At 45.8% G+C, this 20,909-nt stretch overlaps 1 protein-coding gene across 1 annotated transcript in view; it reads left to right on the forward strand.

Moving 5' to 3' along the window:
• The first annotated feature begins 3,796 nt into the window (after nucleotides 1–3,796).
• Nucleotides 3,797–20,909, forward strand: part of LOC135828021 (uncharacterized) — a 49,434-nt gene continuing 32,321 nt past the window's right edge. Inside the window, exon 1 of the mRNA XM_065340457.1 lies at nucleotides 3,797–4,788. Within this exon, the coding sequence (XP_065196529.1) occupies nucleotides 3,797–4,788 (992 nt within the window). The remainder of the gene's footprint in view (nucleotides 4,789–20,909) is intronic.

Consider the following 20,909-nt stretch of genomic DNA (forward strand, 5'->3'; position numbering starts at 1 on the left):
CCAGATATGCCAAGCTCAAACAAATCATTAATGAGCACTTGGTGCCTGACCTTGTCAAATGCTTTGGACATATCCACGAGCACAGCACCAGTAATTTGTCCGGCATCGCGAGCGCGAACAAACGTGTCCGTGACGAAAACTAGAGCGTCTTCCGTTGAATGTTGACGTCTAAAGCCAAACTGACAGGGAGGGTACAAATTCTCCTTGTCCAGAAATGAGGATAGTTGTCTATGGACAATTCGTTCTAACAGCTTCGACACAATTGGCAGGAGAGACACAGGGCGATAATTTCCCTGATCTTGAGGATTTCCAGCCTTGAATACCGGCGTGACATGTGCCAACTTCATGCCGTCCGGCACAGAACCAACAGCAAGAGACGCATTAAGTATCAATGTTAAGGAAGGAGCTAGCAAATCAGCGCAGGACTTCAGAAGAAATGCGGGTATTCCATCACTGCCTGTCGCTTTGCTGGTGTCCAAGGAACCCAACAGTTTACGCACACAGCCTATTGACACCGAACTGAAGGATGTAAGACCCTTAGGTCCCACTGGGCCCTGTGGAAGACACAGTTCAGGTGCTCGTTGTTGATCACTGAAAACATCAGCAAATACACACCCAATGTTGCTTGCAGAGCATTGTGGAACGGATTGAACACGTGGTCTTCCGGATAACTCGTTCAAAACCTTCCACGTTTTCCTGGGATTACCTTGAACACTGGTGAACTTAGACTGAAAAAATATTCGTCTTCAATTCACGGTTCATACGAGTCACGATACGCCTGGCTTCTTTACACGCATCGTAATCAGTCTGGCACTTAGATTGCAGCCATTTCCGATGAGCGCGGTTACGTCGTCGTATCAACAGGAACTAATGTTCATTGACCCATGGTGAATGCTGTCTTGGTCGGGAAGACGCGTGGCGCAATGGAGCATGTGTATCAAGAATGGGTACAACCTTAGTCAGCCACTGTTGCCACATGTCATCGCAGGACCAACGAAGTTCACAGAGGTTGGCGCAAGATATATCCATACGAAGTGATGCCAAGTCCATTCTCTTGAAGTTTCGATAAAGTCGCTGAGAAGGCAATGCTGTCGGCACTGGTTTAACACAAATCTTGGTTGCAATAGCACAGTGGTCGGTGAACGGAACTGGACACACATCAGGCGGGGATATGATTTGAGCTGTACTATAGACATGATCTAATAGAGTGCAGCTCCCTTGCAGCGTTATGCGTGTTGGAGATTTTACAAGTCGATGCAGGCCTAAGCTGGTTGTGATGTCATGCAAGGAAGCATGCTGGGATGTGGGAGATTGACTGACCAGATCAACATTAAAGTCACCACAAAGCAGAATATTCTTGGCTTCTCCCGATGCCTTGTGTAACATGGCCTCGAAAGTCTGCCAGTAAGCTAGTGACTGACTCGGTGGGCGGTAAATACACCCGACAAGAAGAGGTTGTGGGTGAGCTTTGATCTCTACCCAAATGCATTCAACGCCATCGGCTGTTAAGTCGGGACGTAGGTGACTAAACAGTGAGTTATAAACGTACAAACATACACCACCTCCGGGTTTGTCGCGCCTGTCAAGCCGAAATAAAGTATAGTTTGCGATTGACATCTCCATCGACGGAACGGAGTTGTTAAGCCACGTTTCACATACAGCAGCAATGTCAGTTTTTGTGTCCGATATCAATTGGGACAAGTCAGTAAGTTTATTACGTAGACTGCAAATATTCAAGGACAGTGTCCGTATACATCCAGGGTAGAACGGGGTTGCGCCTGGGTTCATTTTACTACTACTAGCCATGGTTAATCTTCAGTACTTTGTTCCTTCGTCGGCATGGACGCCTCGTCATGGAAGCGCCACTTTCTGACTGTGTGGCCGATGGTGGCAGGCCAAAACGCAGGCGTGAGTACGGTGTTGAGGACATCAGCCGGAATGGTAACTTTTGCGTATGCTGTGCCGAAATAACTATTTGTGGCAATTGAACAGCGGATGATGTCAATGTTACGATCTGCACAGTACCTGACAATAGATTGCGCCTCACAGCCAACTTCAACATTTCCTACATGCAGCACTGCAAGGCGCTTGCGTTCTACTCCACTTAGAACACCTGGGGCTGCTGTTACAGTCACCTCCTTCACATACTTCGATGTGACAGATGAACGTACATGTAGTTCAGTACTGCCAGTAACACTCGTGCCGGGATGTGAAGATGACCCACCTGATGCACGTGGGCGGTTTGGGCGTCGTGGACCTTGGGTTTGCCAGGACGAGTTCGAATCTTCAGTGCTGCCAGTACTCATACGAGCGGGTTTGTCGGTTTGCTTGGTCTGCTGGGTGTCGGTGGCAGTTTGCATAGACTGATGCTGTACATGTTTGTGGGAGTACGGTTTGGGTTCACAGGCTGGGGCTGGAGCAGACTGCGCTACGGTAGCGTACTGACGGTTCCTAACGTTAGCTGTGCTTTGCGTCTTCGCGCCCTCCTGCTGCCCTTCGTTTTTCATCGTTGCAATTTCCTGCTGTATGTGCTCGATGGTGGACTTCATCTCCATGAAACCAGCCATCTTCATAACCATGCCTTCAAGGGCCTTTGTAAAGTTTGCTAGGGAGTCATGCAGTGAAATACAGCTAGCACAACTTACTGGGGCAGAGCTTGCGTTGGTCCCGATTCCATTAGTCCGCAGGATCGCCACAAGTTCTTGTCGGCTCAGCTTCGATTGACCTTCTTGGAGCACCTTCTTGGATCTTGCAAGGTCACGGATATTGTCATATGACATTGTAGCAAGGTCTACTTCTTCATTCTCACTCATGGTCTCACTCATGGTATGCAAAACGACTGAAGATGATCTTGGAAAGCACCGGAAAGGCGGAGCTCAAAAACTTGCATGCACATGTACATGCACATTTGTACAGACAGAGAGGTTCGGCCTCATTTTCTCATTTATTCCCGTAACTTTGCAGAAGACGTTACTTCAGTAACGCCTGGCGCTAGCCAGGGTCCACACAGCTTTAATTTGGTGTTTGTTTGTTTGTGTGTTTGTGTCACGCCTGGAGCTATCCCGTATCTGTCCCGTATCTGTCCCGTATCTGTGACTACAATGCTTACTGCTGCTTTATTGTTCCAAGTATCAGTTTAGTTTAGTTTAAATATCCCTTATTATTATTTGTTCTCACCCCACACCCCTCTACTCTGTTATCAGCCCTCTTAAGAGTTGCGTTCATCACTGTTGAGGCTTCCGATGGAAAATAAAAGAATACTACTACAAAGACTCTACAGGATTGTACATAACAGCTGGCCACAATATATACTGGCTCCCGTATCTGTCCGGTACCGTCCCGTACAAACAGCTGGCCACAATATTCGTCTGACTCTGTATACGACTCCCTGGTGTAGAGGGAGATTTGGAAAAAAATAGGGAGACGAGGAGAAAATGAATTTAGAATGGACGTTAGTTGCCGAATAGATGATGGGATGCAACAGATCCCGTCGTCTCCAAAATAAGCGTGAACGGGCGATTCAGCGCCGGTCACAGGAAACGTCGGAAGAAAGATCTCGTCGACTCCAGAACGCCCGTGATCGGCAGAGTCTCCGCCGGTACCAGGAAACGTCAGGACAGACATCCCGTCGACTCCAGAACGCCCGTGATCGGCAGAGTTAGCGCCGGTCCCAGAGAACGTCAGGACAGACATCCCGTCGACGCGCAGAAAACTAAATCTGCAGTCTCTTTTGCCGTCTGACAGGATACGTAATTTAGGAGACTGTAAAGTTATGTAATGTGATCCACAGGCAACAATGGATTCGGCCTACCTCATTGGCTCAACAGGTCAATGTATTACTACAAAAAGGCCAGAAAACCCGATTACTGTATTAAAATCATACCGCGACGATGGGCTGGCAGTGTTCCGGAACGTATCGGGACCGGAAGTGGACAGGATCAGAAAGGACATGACCAAAGTTTTCAACAGCCTAGGACTAAAAATTACCATCCAGGCAAACCTGAAATCAGTCGACTTCCTAGACATCACGCTGAACCTACGCACTGGCAAATACCGTCCATATCGGAAACCCAACGACCGGCCACTGTATGTCCATCACAAATCCAACCACCCACCAATTATCATCCAGAACTTGCCCTCTTCCATCAGCCGACGACTAACGGACATATCAACGGATGAGGAGACATTCCAGGACGCATCTCAAATGTACAACAATGCGCTCAGAGACAGCGGGTACAATGAGACCGTCCAGTTCTTGGAGGAACGGAAGAGTGGGAAAAGGAAGAGACTAAGGAAGAGACACCGGAATATCACATGGTTTAACCCACCGTTCAGTAAGAATGTGTCCACGAACATCGGTCAGCGATTCCTGCAACTCGTCAGCAAGCACTTCCACAAGGGTTGCAAATTATACAAGATATTTAACCGGAACACGCTAAAGTTCAGTTACAGTTGCATGCCAAATGTCGCCACCATCATCAAGCAACACAACAATAGTATCCTCCGCAGCGACCACCAGAATAAGACCAAGGATGTGAGAACCTGCAACTGCCGTGTCAAAAATGATTGCCCCTTGGAAGGAAACTGTCTAGCATCGAGCATTGTGTACAGGGCACATGTAACCGACAGCGACATGAAGGAGTACACTGGATTAACCGAAGGGACATTCAAGACACGATTCAATGGTCATCAACATACTATTCGCCACAAGAAGCACGAGACCTCAACGAGACTGTCCAGACACATCTGGAGACTGAAGGATGAAAACAAACCTTACAGTATCAGGAGGTCCGTTGTGAGGAGAGCCGCACCATACTCTAACATCTCGAAGCGCTGCAACCTGTGTCTGGCCGAGAAGCTGGAGATTGCCTGGGCCGACAAGACCCGCTCCCTCAACAAGAGGTCAGAGCTTGTGTCCACGTGCCGTCATGAAAACAAGTTCTACCTCTGTAACTTTGCGCGCAAGGTCAAGTGAATCTAGCTGGTAGTCCCGCTGCCAAGTGTGTGTGTGTGTGTGTGTGTGTGTGTGTGTGTGTGTGTGTGTGTGTGAGTGTGTGTGAGTGCGAGCGCGCATGTGTGTGTGTGTGTGTTTGTGTGCATTCGTGAGAAAGAGAGTGCGTGTGGGTGATTGGATAAGTGCGGGTGCAAGTATGTGTGCGGTAGGTGTGAGAATGAAAGGATGAGTATTGTGGCCGTGTGTGTGTATGTGTGTGTGTGTGAGAGAGAGAGAGAGAGACAGAATGTTTGTGTGAGATTTGGAGAATGTGTGTGTGTGTATGTAAGATTTAGAGAATGTGTGTGTGAGATTTGGAGGATGCGTGTGTGTGTGTGTGTGTGTGTGTGTGTGTGTGTGTGTGTGTGATATAGAGAATGAATGTGTGTGTGCATGTGCATGTGTGAGATATAGAGAATGAATGTGTGTGTGTGTGTGTGAGAGAGAGAGAGAGAGAGATTTCGAGAATGTGTGTGCGGACGCGCGTGTGAGTGTATGTGTATGTGAGAAAAGGGAGAGAGTGTGGGTGTATGTTTGTGTTGTGGTGTGGGCATGTGTGGATTTGGCATTTGCCCCCAGCTCTATTCTATATCATTCATGCCGGAACTACTGCTGCATAGCCCCAAGTCTGAAGACTTGGCAAATTCACGCCTGCACCTGACTCTTGCGCTTTGATACGCGTCGCCTATGACACCCCTCGGAATTTCCCACCTTGCTCCCCCTTATGTTCTGGCTGCCCGTTTTTGATCCATCAGTTGCCTGATGATCGTAGAGATACGTGAAACTCGGAGTTGTGACAAAGCTTCCAAACTCTCTCTTGTGTATAAAAATCAACTAATTAATTGTAATATTTTTCTGGTGAAAAGCAGTCATATGAGTGTGAGCCAGTGTTGCTCACAACCATTTTTTTACTTATTAAGCTGCGGGATGCGTCCTACAAGATTTTAAATAATTTTCGCTGGCGATTTTATTTGGCTGATTTCGCCGCTTGGTACCAACCGGCCAAAGTAAACGCAGGCCAAAGTTTGTCATAGAGGCTAATGATTCATAATTGAGCAATGGATGCATGTGAGAGCAAAAAATACCGATCGATTTCTTTTTGAAAACTCCAATAGGCCAAAGTTTAATACGGAGGATTAGCAAGACGAAATTCGCGTTCGCGTTCGCTCTCCAAGGAAAGTCGAACTCAGTGACGGAATTCGCGTTAGGAGAAGGATTAGCAAACAGAATTCGCACATGCAATACGTTGACACGACGTACATTGTGTACAGACAGTACAGCGTGGTAAATTTATGACTGCCCTGGCACGAATCCGCGATTCATGTTTCGACTACTTTTCCGAACCAAAAATGCGAATGTTCGCAATCCAGTTCGCGAACTGAAAAATGTTTGCGAACGCGTACGCGTATTTCGTCTTGCTAATCCTCCGTAATACGGCGAAAAGTTTCGTTTCGAGATCGGCCAAAGTTTCTCATCGGACAAAAATAAATTAAAATTTTGTTGATTTACAGTATAAGGAGATTAAAAGAAAAGGAGGAGCAAACCGAAAGTGGATGAAATTAAAAAATAGCAATCTGCAATAAATGCTGCAAAATTACTTTTGCCTAATACATTATTCAAACTGATTGAAACGTTTTTGCAATACAATAATGTGGCCAATCAGCGGAAAAAACATTTCCATCAGTTCGAATAACATGTACGATGAGCTAGGCAAAAAAGCATAAAGGCATAGCGTAGGGCCCTGAGCTTCCAAGCTCTCTCGTTGAGTCCACAAAGGACGAGACATTTCTGTCCGCAGATTGAGTACTTCGCTCCTGCTCTTGTAGCAGTTGAACTCTCTCATGTGGGGTAGTGCCCTTGTTCTTTGCGTTATGCAGCGCTCACTGACTTGTCAGTTTGAGCACTCCGACAAAGGTACTTTCGGGCCTGGTTTAAATCTGTTTTTGGCACATATATTTTTCATAGCTATCAGGTTCGGGTTTGCATAGCTATCAGATTTAGGTATCACTCCACAGCAACGTGGGTACAAGGGCTGGCCCAGATCGTCGCTGGGCGGCACCCTGAGCCACGACCTGCTCAGCAAAGGCAAGCCGGGCCTCTCGAGCCGAAGCCATCTGGACGACCTAAGACAGTTTGCTGCGGATCGCAATGGATGGCGGCAGATAATCTGAAGAAGTCGCCACAACTGCCAGATATTGACAAACATGTACATGTGTTGGACAGAGCTAGAGAACAGCAGCGGAAGCATGTATAGCACGGCTGTGCATGTTGTACGCGTATCTGTGTTATTATGATTATTATTATTTAGAATCAACTTGTAAAAACTCCAAGTCAATCTCCAATTGACACAAACCTCGTTTATTCAACATGATCATATCCTATCCAATAAAAACAGTTCATCAAAACGGTTTATAAAAACAGCTTTTTAGGATCGGACCCAGTCCGCATAACCAAGAGAGCTAGCTCCCTTGGCTGCTGTTGGAGTATTCAAGAATGGGCCGTCCAGATAAGGTCTAACAAGGGGAAGTGGCTAAAGTTATGAAAAGAACACCGGTAACCATGGAGACAGACCACAATCTCGTATAGATACTGGTTACACAGACTTGAGAGGGACGAAAAGCGTTTCTTCTGTAACTCTGAGATACTGGGTATAAATAGACCGAATAAGGAAAATGATCTGATAGCCTATGAAAAGTAAAAGAAATTAAACCAATGACAACAAATTTTGGTCGTCCAGCACACGAGTTGTCATAAAAAAACGTTACCACTAGACCAACACGCAATGTCTTATCACTGCCCCGAGCTAGTTCCTCTCTGTTTTTGAAATCCCCTTTCTTCTCAGCATACTCCCTTTGGTCTAACCTGCCTACTAGCATTAAGACATGCCAGGATATCAGGAAATTCACAGTCCAGCTTTCCACACTGTCTCATCCGAAGTGATCCCATGTATTATTAATGTGCCTCCCTTTCTTTTTCTCTCCCTATCTCCTTTCCCTCTCTGACAGCATCTTTCTTTTTTTTCTTTTTTTTTCCCCTTTTAGCTTGCCGTGGTTGGCTATCACCTGACCTCTCATGTTTATTGGCAGTCTTCGGACGGGCCAGGAGATGTTGAATAAATAAATAAATAAAAACACAAATAACAGCTGTCCACAAATTTTGTTGTTGGAGATTGAGTAGTACTTTTTACTGGTTGATGCTAAATACAATAAATGAGGAGGCCTTGGGTTTATGACCAATAAAAACTAATTATAAAAACCTCGGGGGACCTCGGTTTTTATAATAGTTATTATTGGTCATAAAGCCTCGGCCTCCTCATTTATTGTATACTTAATTTAACTCGGATGGTGAGCCAATTAAATTATTGTGAAAAGGAAGAATTTGGTCGCACTCGTTGACTGTATAAGATCTGGTTACGTTGGTGGACAGTTAGTCATAACTCGTAACATTTTGACCTTCTTCTTTTCACAAGTATTATTATCATTATTATATATACGAAGTCTGAAGAAAACGTTGAACGGTCTCTGCTGGGGTGACGACTACACCATAGCTCAGTGGTTAGAGCATCGCTGGCTACAAGCGAGGGTCCCTGGTTCGAGTCCTGGTGGTGACAGTCAATTTTTTCTTCAGACTTTTCCCGTTTGTCTCTTTCCCTCAAACCAGTTAATATCATTATTATTATTATTATTATTATTATTCAAATGATCAGTCGGGGAAGTGAACTGCCTGAAAAGAGAAAAAACGCCAGACCCACCAGGACTCGAACCTGGGACCCTGCTTGTCATGAGCAATGCTCTAACCACTGAGCTATGGGACCAGGCTGGGTCTGGCGTTTTTTCTCTTTTCAGGCAGTTCACTTCCCGGCCGGCTGATCATTTGAATTTGAAGTTCTCCCAATCCTTTCCAAATTATTATTATTATGACGACTTTATTCACTCCCAAATCAGAAAAGAAAGCTTGAAAGGAGGCATGAAGCACAGCACCGGGATCCATATGACCCAATGGTGAAGCACCAATCAATGAAGATAAAAGAAAATCCTGAACAAAATTTTGATAAACTTTGAAATGTACCCCCATCACCTCTGCCCTCTCCTCTCAAGACCCTCCGTATATATTCTAGTGATTGTTAGTCTTGGTCATGCTGTCTCATGAAGTGTTTTCACACGAAACTCGGAGTACCAGCGGAAAGAGACTTGTTTGATTCATTGCTGTGTAATATTTGTATTACTTGGACTTTAGACGACTGTCTAGATAGATAGATAGATAGATTGATAGATTGATAGATAGATAGGTAGATAGATAGATAGATAGATAGATAGATAGAAAGATAGATAGATAGATACTCAATCTGCGGACAGAACTGTTTCGTCCTTTGTGGACTCGTCAGCGCAGCACAGAGGAAATGAGGCCGAACCTGATAGCAATGGAAATAAAAAATTCCAATCAGGCCCGAACGTACCTTGCCAGAGTGCTCAAACTGACAATTCAGTGAGCTCTGCATAACGCAAACAGCAAAGGCACTACCCCACGCAAGAGTGCTCAAGTGCTACAAGAGCAGGAGCGAATAGATAGATAGATAAATGGATGAATAGAGAGATAGATAGATAGATAGATTGATTGATTGATAGATAGATAGGTAGATACTGTAGCGGACATGCAAATCGGGCCGGCGCCCTCAGCCCGTAGGGAACGCTGCGTGTAGTGCACAAGTCATTTTGATCCGATGCAACCAGCGCGCTGCATCGCATAAATGCATATGTGTTCCGCTTATCCACGGCTGCATGGCCAGCGCCCTGGGGCCGCTAGAGGTGTGACCAGATTTCCATGTCCACAACTGTATAGATACAGGGGGAGTGGTTCCGTCTACCGCAAAGAGGGCTCAACAGTGCTGGGGTGCACTGGAGTTAGTACACAATGGAAGCGGTCCTGACCAAGATAACACAATCTGTTGCTACTCCAAGTTTCTTGAGTTATCAATCAGGCAACATATTTAACTGAAGCAGAGCTGTAAGGTCCACTAAAGATATACACAGCAACACAGCAAAGCGCAAAAAAAGAAAGCGTGAAGTGTGAGGAGGAGAGGCTGCTGTGTGGAGACGGTGTGAAATTGTCCATTATTGTAACAAACAATGACTCGAGCGCGTAAACCTCTAGCAAAAGAAAACCGACAACAACGAGTATCAGCTGTTTTGGAGGATCAAGGACAGGGCCAGCTCGTACAACCCCGCAACGAATAGATGTTGCCTTTGTACCACGGAGAAGGTACGTATCCTCACTGCTGACATGACCCAAAGCCTGAACAAGAGAAGCGAAATCATTGCCAAATGTCGCCATGCCAACAAACACCGGCTCACGAAGTTCATCGGAATCACATAAACATGTGACATGGACAAAGCAACCTGATGACCACTGGAACTACTGCACTATTATTATTGTTGTGTCAATGATTAACGCCAATATCGCGGCGCAATGACCTTGCACCCCTGACGCCAGGCATGCGTTTGTGAACTCAGGATTTACGCGCTCGATTCAGCGCTTGTTACAATAATGGACAATTTTACACCATTTCCACCCATCCGCCACTCCTCACACTTAACGCTTTCTATTTGTGTGCGTTGCTGTGTGGCTGTGTATATCTTTAGTGGACCTCACAGCCCTCCTTCAGTTAGCATGGAAATACGCATTAGTGGTCCCAATTTATAAGCGCAAAGGCTGCCGGTTGGATGCAACGAACTACAGACCCATCTCCCTACTGTGCTGTACTTCAAAGCTGTTTGAGCGCATTGTGTACGATCAGCTATATCGACACTTGTCCCCGTACTTGCATACCATGCAGTCTGGTTTCCGGCGAGGGGACTCCACACCTCTGCACCTAGTCCACCTAATCCAAAACATCATGCAGTCCCGACATTTGAAAGAACATACTGGCATGTGCTTCTTTTACCTGGCGAAAGCCTTTGGCGCTGTTTGGCGTAGAGGCCTGATTGCCAAGTTGGGTGCCTATGGCATTGGTGGCAACCTGCTTTGTTTCTTTGAAAGCTACCTAACTGACAGGCTACAGGCTGTACGCGTCGGCAACACCCTCTCGTCTCCCCAGGCAATTAATTCTGGTGTGCCACAGTGGTCAACCCTGGGGCCACTATTCTTTTTAGTCTACGTCAATGATCTACCGATGTCTGTCCCTAATGTTTCACTGTTCGCCGATGACACCACAGTTTCCGCTTCAAGTAGTTGCAAGCAATTGCTAGTCAATGACCTCCAGAAAAAGATAAATTCCACCATTTCTTGGATGTTGACTTGGAAGCTGAGACCGAACACTAGTATGACCAAAGTGATGTTCTTCTGTAGCGGTGCTAGTGATCAGTTCTGTAATGTGTCTTTATCATGTCCTGGCAGCTCATCGACCATAGAAATTGTCCATGAACATAAGCACCTTGGTATAATTATTGACGACTGTCTAACATGGGCTCCTCATGTAGACTATATGTAGGACTCAGTGACCAGTCAAGGCCCCGTGACCAATCACGGTCCCCGTGACCAGTCAAACAGTCACAAACCCCCCATGACCAGTCACAAATTAGTTTACCAGTCACAATGCCCCATGACCAGTCACAAATCACCATACATGTACATGTGTAAAGTACACAGTTCGTGACTGCTCGCAGGGTGCTTCGTACTGCAGGATTTGTTGTGGAAACTATAATTCCCTATGACCGGTCACAGAATACAGTTGTGACCACTATAATCCCATGCGAACAGTTACATGCGGAATGTACAGTTGTGACCACTCTTTCTCTGTGAGTAGTCACAGGCAGAATATAGGTATTTCTGTATTACAAGAGAGATTGGAGGCTTTGTCACAACTCTGAGTTTCACGTATTACTACGATCGTCAGGCAACTGATGGCTCCTAAACGGGCAGCCTGAACATAAGGGGGAGCAAGGTGGGAAATTCTGAGGGGTATCATAGGCGACGGGTATTATAGTGCAAGAGTCAGGTGCAGGCGTGAAGTTGCCAAGTCTTCAGACTTGGGGCTATGCAGCAGCAGTTCCAGCGTGAATGACATAGAATAGAGCTGGGGACCACACATGCCCACACCATTACACACACATACACCCACACTCTCTCCCTTTTCTCACATACACTCACACGCGCGCGCGCGCGCGCGCGCGCGCACACACACACACACACACACACACACACACACACACACACACACACACACACACACACACACACATTCTCTAAATCTCTCTCTCTCTCACACACACACACGCACATATGTCATTCATTCTCTACATCACACACACACACACACACCTGGCCTGGTGTACAGCTTAGCCACGCCGCCCCCGAGACAGGGGGAGAGTAGAAGAGAGAGTTTGAGACACACACACACATCCACACACACACACACACACACACACACACACACACACACACCTGGCCTGGTGTACAGCTGTCAAATGCTTGGCCACGCCGCCCCCCGAGACAGGGGGAGAGTAGAAGAGAGAGTTTGAGACACACACACACACACACACACATACACATACACACACATCCACACACACACACACACATTCTCTAAATCTCACACACACACACACACATTCTCTCTCTCTCTCTCTCTCTCTCTCTCTCTCTCTCACACACACACACACTCTCTTTCTCACGCATGCACACACACACACACTCATACATGCGCGCGCACACTTACTCACACACACACACAAATAGGCAGCGGGACTACCAGCTAGATTCGATGGGCCTTGCGGAATAAGTTACGGAGGTAGAACTTGTTTTCATGACGACATTTGGACACAAGTACTTCTGAATTATTATTTTATCTCTTTTCAACCAATCCACAAGCCAAGAAGAGATGCGTAGACGGAAGAACCGTACTCTTGGTGATACTGATCGCAAACATGATTAATTCCTCCAGGCCATTGAGCACCCAATTCTAAACCTTATCTAAGCAAAGCAGCATGCCAGTTCAAGAACATCTCGTCAGACATACATATCGATACATGTCTGGTGCACTCTCACTAACAAGCAGGCATCGCAGGCTACATTCGCACCAGCAATCAAAAGAAGTTGAAGTGAGTGAATATTTCTATAAAATTAATAATTGGAAGACAAATGAAGGTGTGGAGGATCGCCCAAAAACACTGACAAGGAGACAGTAAACGGTACACAGTACTCGTATGCATGTACTCATACACGTTATAGCAGCACAACGAGAAAGACCATGATGCATAATGTTGCATCAATAAATTTTACAGAGTTATTTTGGGAGTAGAAATGAAGATGTGTTCGAAGCAGTAAACTGCGTAAGCACTACGTTGAGCCAGAATATTGAAATAAAGTTTCCTGCAGTCAAAACAAGACACTCCCACTTCTCTGGTCTAGTTCGCCATTCTTATCGATAAACATGACTTGATTTAATTTCTTACGATGGTTCTTGAGAATGGATCAATGATGTCTTGAATAGATGTCTTCCTGAACGACTTCAACTGAGAGGCAGTTTCAGTTTCAACAAGCTGGACATTGTTTTTCTGTGGAGTCTTCCACAAGAAAGACAGAGCTACACACACGAAGGTGCTTGATGTACTCAGTACCTTCTTGGAAATGAACATATTTTCATTTCCATCTTCATTATATTTTCGTCTCTGCATCGTCGACGATGTCCACTTCTGACTCCGTAATCTTGTCACCCATCCTCTCCAAAAACACAAATCGAGTGCTGCTTGCATGCTGGATCAGTTGAAGTCAGTCTCTGCTCCAGCAAGATCGGCCTACAAAAATTACATGACTGAAAATATTCCGAAATAGCTTTTCTGAACGACGATGTTTGTTCTTCAAATATGATGAATAGCACAACCTACTAGCCAGAACGTCCTCTCAAAAGAGATTCTATCTGAAGCCTGCAAGATTTTCGACCACCCTTCGTTTTGGAGAGGAGCCCACACACACCAGACTCGAGCTACAACTACAAGTAAACTACGCGGAGATCGAGAGTTGATCGAAATTTTTCTTGCTCACGTACTTCTGAAACCTGTGAAGGAAAAAAGTATGCTGAACGCGTGAATGCCTACAGTTGAGTCGTAATATTTTGACGTGGATCCTGTGACCGTTCACAGAGAAAGTCGCGGCTGTTTCTGACTGGTCATCGGGATTGAAACTGGTGTGTGACTTTATGACTGCTCTTCGGGGATTTGTGACTGTTTGATTGGTCACGGGGATCGTGATCGGTCATCGAGACGTGACTGCTCACTGAGTCCTACATATATTTGCAAGAAAACTAGTAGTGTTCTCGGCATACTATATCCTCATCGTTCTCATTTGCCAAATACATGCCGTTCTATGTTTTATCGCTCGTATCTATTACCTATTTTCCAGTATTCATGTCAGTCTTGGTGTAGTCTAAGTCAACATCTTGTGAACAAACTTGAAATCCAACATAAATCTCTTCTTGAAATATTAATGGTTGAGACATGAGAGTGCTGGTAGCCAGGTGCGACATTGGCAGACCACAGCATAGCAAGTAGCAATGCGAAATGCCCATGGGTATGCAAACCATCAACTCACTAACCACACCGCACCTCACCGCCGTCACATAATGGCCATTCTTAGCTTCCATGATACTGCTGTACATGTATTTGTATTTTAGAAATGCAGTGCCTAGGGTTCCCAGTAAAAAGGGAACGCCTGTTGAGAGTTCCCTAGTAATATGAGGCAGAGCACGCTAAAAATATGACCACAGACCAAAAACTCGATTTTCAGTTTTTTTTTAAATGATCTAACACACCTAATGTTCACTGTCTGAAAGTTTTGGATTGATCGGACATGTCTAAGTGTTGCTACAATGGTATTATATGCAGCACTGTTGAAACGGCGAAATTCTATGTACAGCAATGGGATTGTCATTTTTGCACACAATTGATATGCCCCTTGGTGACAGGTACTCAGCCACATCCAAATTGTCTATAGGCAGCTGAGCTGGGTGTCCGAAATACCTCCTGTTTGGAGCACCACAGGAGAACCGCCAGCGAAAACACGGTTAACATCTGTAGCTGGCCGAAGAAGTTGGCACTCCATGTCCTCTCCATCACACTCCACCTGTACTTTCAGATATACAGTATACACTGCTGCACACAGTCTTCCTCAACATACTAGACGTCGCACTCATATTCCCCACACCAAAGCCCATCTGCACACGGTTTTCTCCGCTCGCCAGAGAGTACTGCGTTCGCTGCATACTGCTCATGCTAGCGATGTTCCGCATAAGGGTACTCAAATTATCAACTTGAGCAAGTTGAGGGAGCAGCAGAGTCCATTGATTGTTTTTGCAAGTGCAACCAATACTGGCATTGTCCCGGATATGTGCAGCAATGTCCATTCTGGCCAAATCATCGGCCGACTCACCTCCCAAGTCAGTGTCGATGCCAATCGCTTGCCGGGTTGTCATCAGAGTAGAATTCCTCGTCACTGCAGATCGTGGGACTACCAGCATCAATTATTTTTACGCTCGATGAAAGTGTCGCCCTCAAATGACTCGTCGCAGTAGCCATCATCGTCTTTCTTCTGTTTCCGACCCGAATCCTCAAAATATTTAATCCTGCGCATGGAGTGCGATGATGTCGTCTTCTTCCGCTCCGCAGTACATTACTACTATTAGGCTCTTCTGTCGATACATCGATGACGATCAGTTTTAGGCGACTCAGCGCAACATGAAATACAAACTCAAACAAATAAACTTACTTGCAACAAAGAATTGCATCCGGAACAGTCCAGTCGACCGAGGAGAACAACAACAGCGACTCGCGTTGCACTGCACTTCGTATTTTTTGCCGCGGAATTCAAATCGCGATTATCTCGAATTTTTCAAAAAAAGCTGTGGTCATGTTTTAGCGCGCTCGGGCTCATAAATTATAATAAGTTCTACTACTACTACTACTACTACAGTGGCAGTGGTGAAGAAAATGACCAAGAAAGGAAAGGATCATTGCATGAAAGTTACCTTCAAACGTACAAAAATAATACATACTCAATCTGCGGACAGAACTGTTTCGTCCTTTGTGGACTCGTCAGCGCAGCACAGAGGAAATGAGGCCGAACCTGATAGCAATGGAAATGAAAATTTCCAATCAGGCCCGAACGTACCTTGCCAGAGTGCTCAAACTGACAAGTCAGTGAGCTCTGCATAACGCAAACAGCAAAGGCACTACCCCACGCAAGAGTGCTCAACTGCTACAAGAGCAGGAGCGAAATACTCAATCTGCGGACAGAACTGTTTCGTCCTTTGTGGACTCGTCAGCGCAGCACAGAGGAAATGAGGCCGAACCTGATAGCAATGGAAATAAAAATTTCCAATCAGGCCCGAACGTACCTTGCCAGAGTGCTCAAACTGACAAGTCAGTGAGCTCTGCATAACGCAAACAGCAAAGGCACTACCCCACGCAAGAGTGCTCAACTGCTACAAGAGCAGGAGCGAAATACTCAATCTGCGGACAGAACTATATAATAATACATAGATAGATTACTGTTCATGGCTATCAGGTTCGGCCTCATTTTCTCATTTATTGACTCCCCAAAGGACGAAACATTTCTGTCCGCAGATTGAGTACTTCGCTCCTGCTCTTGTAGCAGTTGAGCACTCTCATGTCAGGTAGTGCCCTTGCTGTCTTCGTTATGCAGCGCTCACTGACTTGTCAGTTTGAGCACTCTGGCAAAGGTACTTTCGGGCCTGGTTTTAATCTGGCCTTGGACTATTTATGTTTCATCCCTATCAGGTTCAGCCTCATTTTCTCCGTACTGCGCTGATGAGTCCAAAAAGGACGAAACAGTTCGGTCAGATAGATAGATAGATAGATAGATAGATAGATAGATAGATAGATAGATAGATAGATAGATAGATAGATAGATAGATAGATAGATAGATAGATAGATAGATAGATAGATAGATAGATGGATGAATGGATGGAGGGGCGGACGGACGAACGGATGGACGGACGGACGGATGGATGGATGGATGGATGGATGGATGGATGAATGGATGGATGGAAGGATGGATGGATGGATGGATGGATGGATGGATAAATAGATAAGATGGGTGGATGGATGGACAGACGGACGGACAGACAGACAGACAGACGGACAGACAGACAGACAGACAGACAGACAGACAGACAGACAGACAGACAGAATGACAGACATATAGATAGATAGATAGATGTCGCCATGCAAACAAAAACCGGCTCGCTAAGTATAACGGAATCACGAAAAACCGGACATGGACAGAGCAACCTGATGACCAATGGAACCAGACATACTGCACCATTATTGTTGTGTCAATGATTCACGCCAATATCGCACCGTAATGGCCTTGCACCCTCTGACGCCAGGCATGTGCTAGTGAAGTCCAGATTAACGCGCTCAATTAAGCGCTTGTTACAATAAAGGCCAATTGATATCAATACTTTACACTGCCTCCACCTAGCAGCACCTCTTCACTCTTCACGCTTCACGCTTTCATTCTGTGTGCCTTGCTGTGTGGTTGTGTATATCTTTAGTGGACCTGACAGACCTGCTCTAGCTAGAAAAGTTGCCTGACGATTGAAAAACTCTAGAAATTCGGATTAGCAACGGGTTGTGTTTTCTTGGTGAGGACCGCTTCCATTGTGTACTAGCTCCAGTGCACCCCAGCGCTGTTGAGCCCTCTTTGCTCTGGACAGGACCATTTCACGTGTAGATAAAAGAGTAGTTCAAGATCCATTCCCGTACACTGTTCGTTTAAAGCGCGCTTTGCTTTTCTCTCCAACTCTGTAATTGTGATATCAACTTTCTTGTACATTATTGTTGTTGTTGTTGTTGTTGATTTTTATTTTACTTCGCAAGGTCAAACGCGCAATGGTGCCCAATTCTATGGAAGCCAATTTCGAAAGGAGAGAGCTACGGAGAGAGAGAGAGAGAGAGAGAGCGAGAGAGAGAGAGAGAGAGAGAGAGAGAGAGAGAGAGAGAGAGAGAGAGAGAGGGGAGGGAGGGAGATGATAAGTAATTTTGCAGCGTCAACAGAGCGATTTTGAAGTGTCAAAAGAGTGAACACAAAGAGTTCATTTAGGTATCGGACAGAAGTGCCTTCACCTTCTCCAAATAGAGTGTTTGTTTCATTGCCACTAGCTTTCCACTCTTATCAGGGGGCTTGAATATATTACTAGAGTTGCTGCGAGGGTCTTGCTAGCTCCTCGCCCTCCTCTTTGGTAATGGTTTGCTTCGGGGTCGGTGTGCGTTTTAAGTTGCCAGAACGTCATTAGAGAGGTTCTGCATAACGAATTTCGTTGCATTTTTTCGTCACCATGAGCGCGCAGCGAAAAAGTGGACGAATATTCGTCGAAGTGGGCCCGAAACTCGAATGTTCAGCGAACAAATTCTTCGTTGCCCTTTTGCTTCACTCCGGATACCCTTTCTATGTAGATCTACAGTCTTGCTATGATCTGAGTCGATCAATTGTTAGTTTCTATCTCCGTAGCACGTTGTTCAGTGTGGTAGCTTCAGCTTACGATGGAAGCTCTTGGACGGCGTATGGTGATGGAAGATGATGGTGTGGATCCGGTGCAGAGACCCGTCGTGCAAGCGCCAGTTCTGACTTCATCCTGCTCGAGGTCTCCGTCATCGAATTCGAGTAGTGGGAAACAATACAACAACTCCTCGTTATCATCTCCCAGGGTTCTAGCCAGGTCAAAATAGTAGAGGGGTCGGCATGGGAACCAGTTACCCTATATCCCATTTTCCACTTTCCAATATTGTCTTGCCACGTTAAATGCAACGTATATGGGGCGAATCCCTGACTTCACTCCAGACAAATGTGCCTTTATGAACCATCTATGCATGAAAAACACGAAAATCGGAAAATGAGTAGGGGGCGGCAATATTTCACAGGGGGGGGGGGGGCGTTCAAACCGAGTAGGGGGCGCTGCGCCCCCTACTCCCTTTGGCTAGAACCCTGTCTCCTATATCCACCGACATCTCCTACATCCACGCCACGGAGATCACTTTCCGACTCAAACAAGTGCTTTCGCTCCGGAAACACAAGTCAGAAAAGAACAGTAGAAAGGCAGCATTGAAAAAGCAGCGAAAATTGCGCAGCAGAGTTTTGTCCTGCAGAACCTACCGGCGTTTGAATTTTCGCGTCTCAAATTTCGTCACCTTTTTCGTCCAGGCAGGCACAGTGTGTTGGTCAAAGACCATGATTGAGATACGAGAGGTACCTGGTTCAAGTCCTGCCTGGGAGCGGTTTTTCCAGCCGTGCTGCTACCCACAGTCAACTGGGAAGTTGTGGCCAGGCACAAGGGGTACATGGATTCAGCTAATGGGGTCGTTTTCGGCACTTGTGCCAACTTGTGCCAGTGGTTGTGAGACTTACCCAATCACCCCAACCGTTAGGTGCTGCATCTGCCGCTAGGGTTTATCGGGTGTTAGCGGCCGTCGTGAGTTCCCTTCGGGAACGGATACGATAAATTACTTAATTACTTACTTTTCGTCATCAGTAGAGACAAAATTCGTTATGCAGAACCTCTCTATTCTTGAATGTAGCAAACTTCCTCTCCTCTGAGCCTGGATCGAGAAGGCGACAGAGCTTGCAGGAAATTGAGGGAGGCTGTGGAGATCAAAGATTTAGCTCCGACGATAAACACTAACGCTGGGTGGTCATTGCTGCAATTTGTATCGCCACTCGCTTATTCTCTGATTTTCATGACATTGGGGGCTGAAGAATGTGTTTTTGTTTTGTTTTGTTTTAGCTCAGCTGTAGTCCCCTCCACTGATAGTCAATGTTAGCGCCCCTAGCTGAACTCTTTTCGCGCTGCTTCCCATACCCTCTTACTGACAGGGGGTTTGGCCTTTATCAATGCTGGTTTGGAAGCTTGCACATCATTGTGAACATATTGAACGCAATTTGCGGAAACGTTGGAATGATTATTGTGACATGAGTTGAACTATTGCAGTGTTAATGGAAGAGAGCGTGTGGGCTCTACTCTTATCTGTTTATGAAACTACAAGAAGCCTCCCCACTTTTACTTAAATAATAAATGCTGGTCATATCCTTGCCTGGCGTGTGCGGTATATGTGGGCCATTTTGGGGCTTGAAAAATGTAAGTTCCTGGCTCGTGGACTGCTGGTGTTGGGATGACTCATATTCTCTCACTAATAATTTGTTACATTCGCTTTTGCACTGATGGACACTGGGCCTCTTGGCTTATGGAGGGCTCCTATGCCACATTATGACGGCTCACATACAATAGTCCTCAAAACCGCCATGGGTGGATGCACAACTCACACATGTAGTGAAGCCAGGAATTACTAGTGCCTATCGGGCCACGGACAGGTGCAGAATGATTGTTAAAAAACATTTTCGTATTTTGGGCAACACCCACCACCCCCGTTTGTGCGGGTTTAATGATTTTCAACAATGCATTGATTTACTATAGTTGACTCTCAGTAGTTTATAAATATGGTGGTAAATACACACCTGGCAATATGGCGGTAAACAAACAGAGAGAAGGAGAGCTCTGTGCCAGAGTTTTGCAGATTAGAGAGGGAGTGTGGGCAGGTGTGTGTTTACCGGCATATTGCCAGGTGTGTCTTTACCACGATATTTATCAACCATAAGTACAGCTGCAGTGGTGTCTTCAACTTCATTCTCCTGACTCTCAGTAGAACTTCGTAATTCAGTGCTTTTTTTGCATTTGGTAATGCTTTTTGAACGGAACTTCTCAAACTAACGCACTCTAAAGGTTCCTTTCGTGTAAATAGCAATTGGTAAATTTGGATAACCTCTAAATCCCATATTTAACTTTTCCGATTGAGACACATGGACGATATGAATTTCTCTGAAGCAGGTAATAAAGGAGATTTAACCTTG

The sequence above is a fragment of the Sycon ciliatum genome, chromosome 12 (genome assembly GCF_964019385.1).
Source record: "Sycon ciliatum chromosome 12, ocSycCili1.1, whole genome shotgun sequence".
Classification (NCBI taxonomy): domain Eukaryota; kingdom Metazoa; phylum Porifera; class Calcarea; order Leucosolenida; family Sycettidae; genus Sycon; species Sycon ciliatum.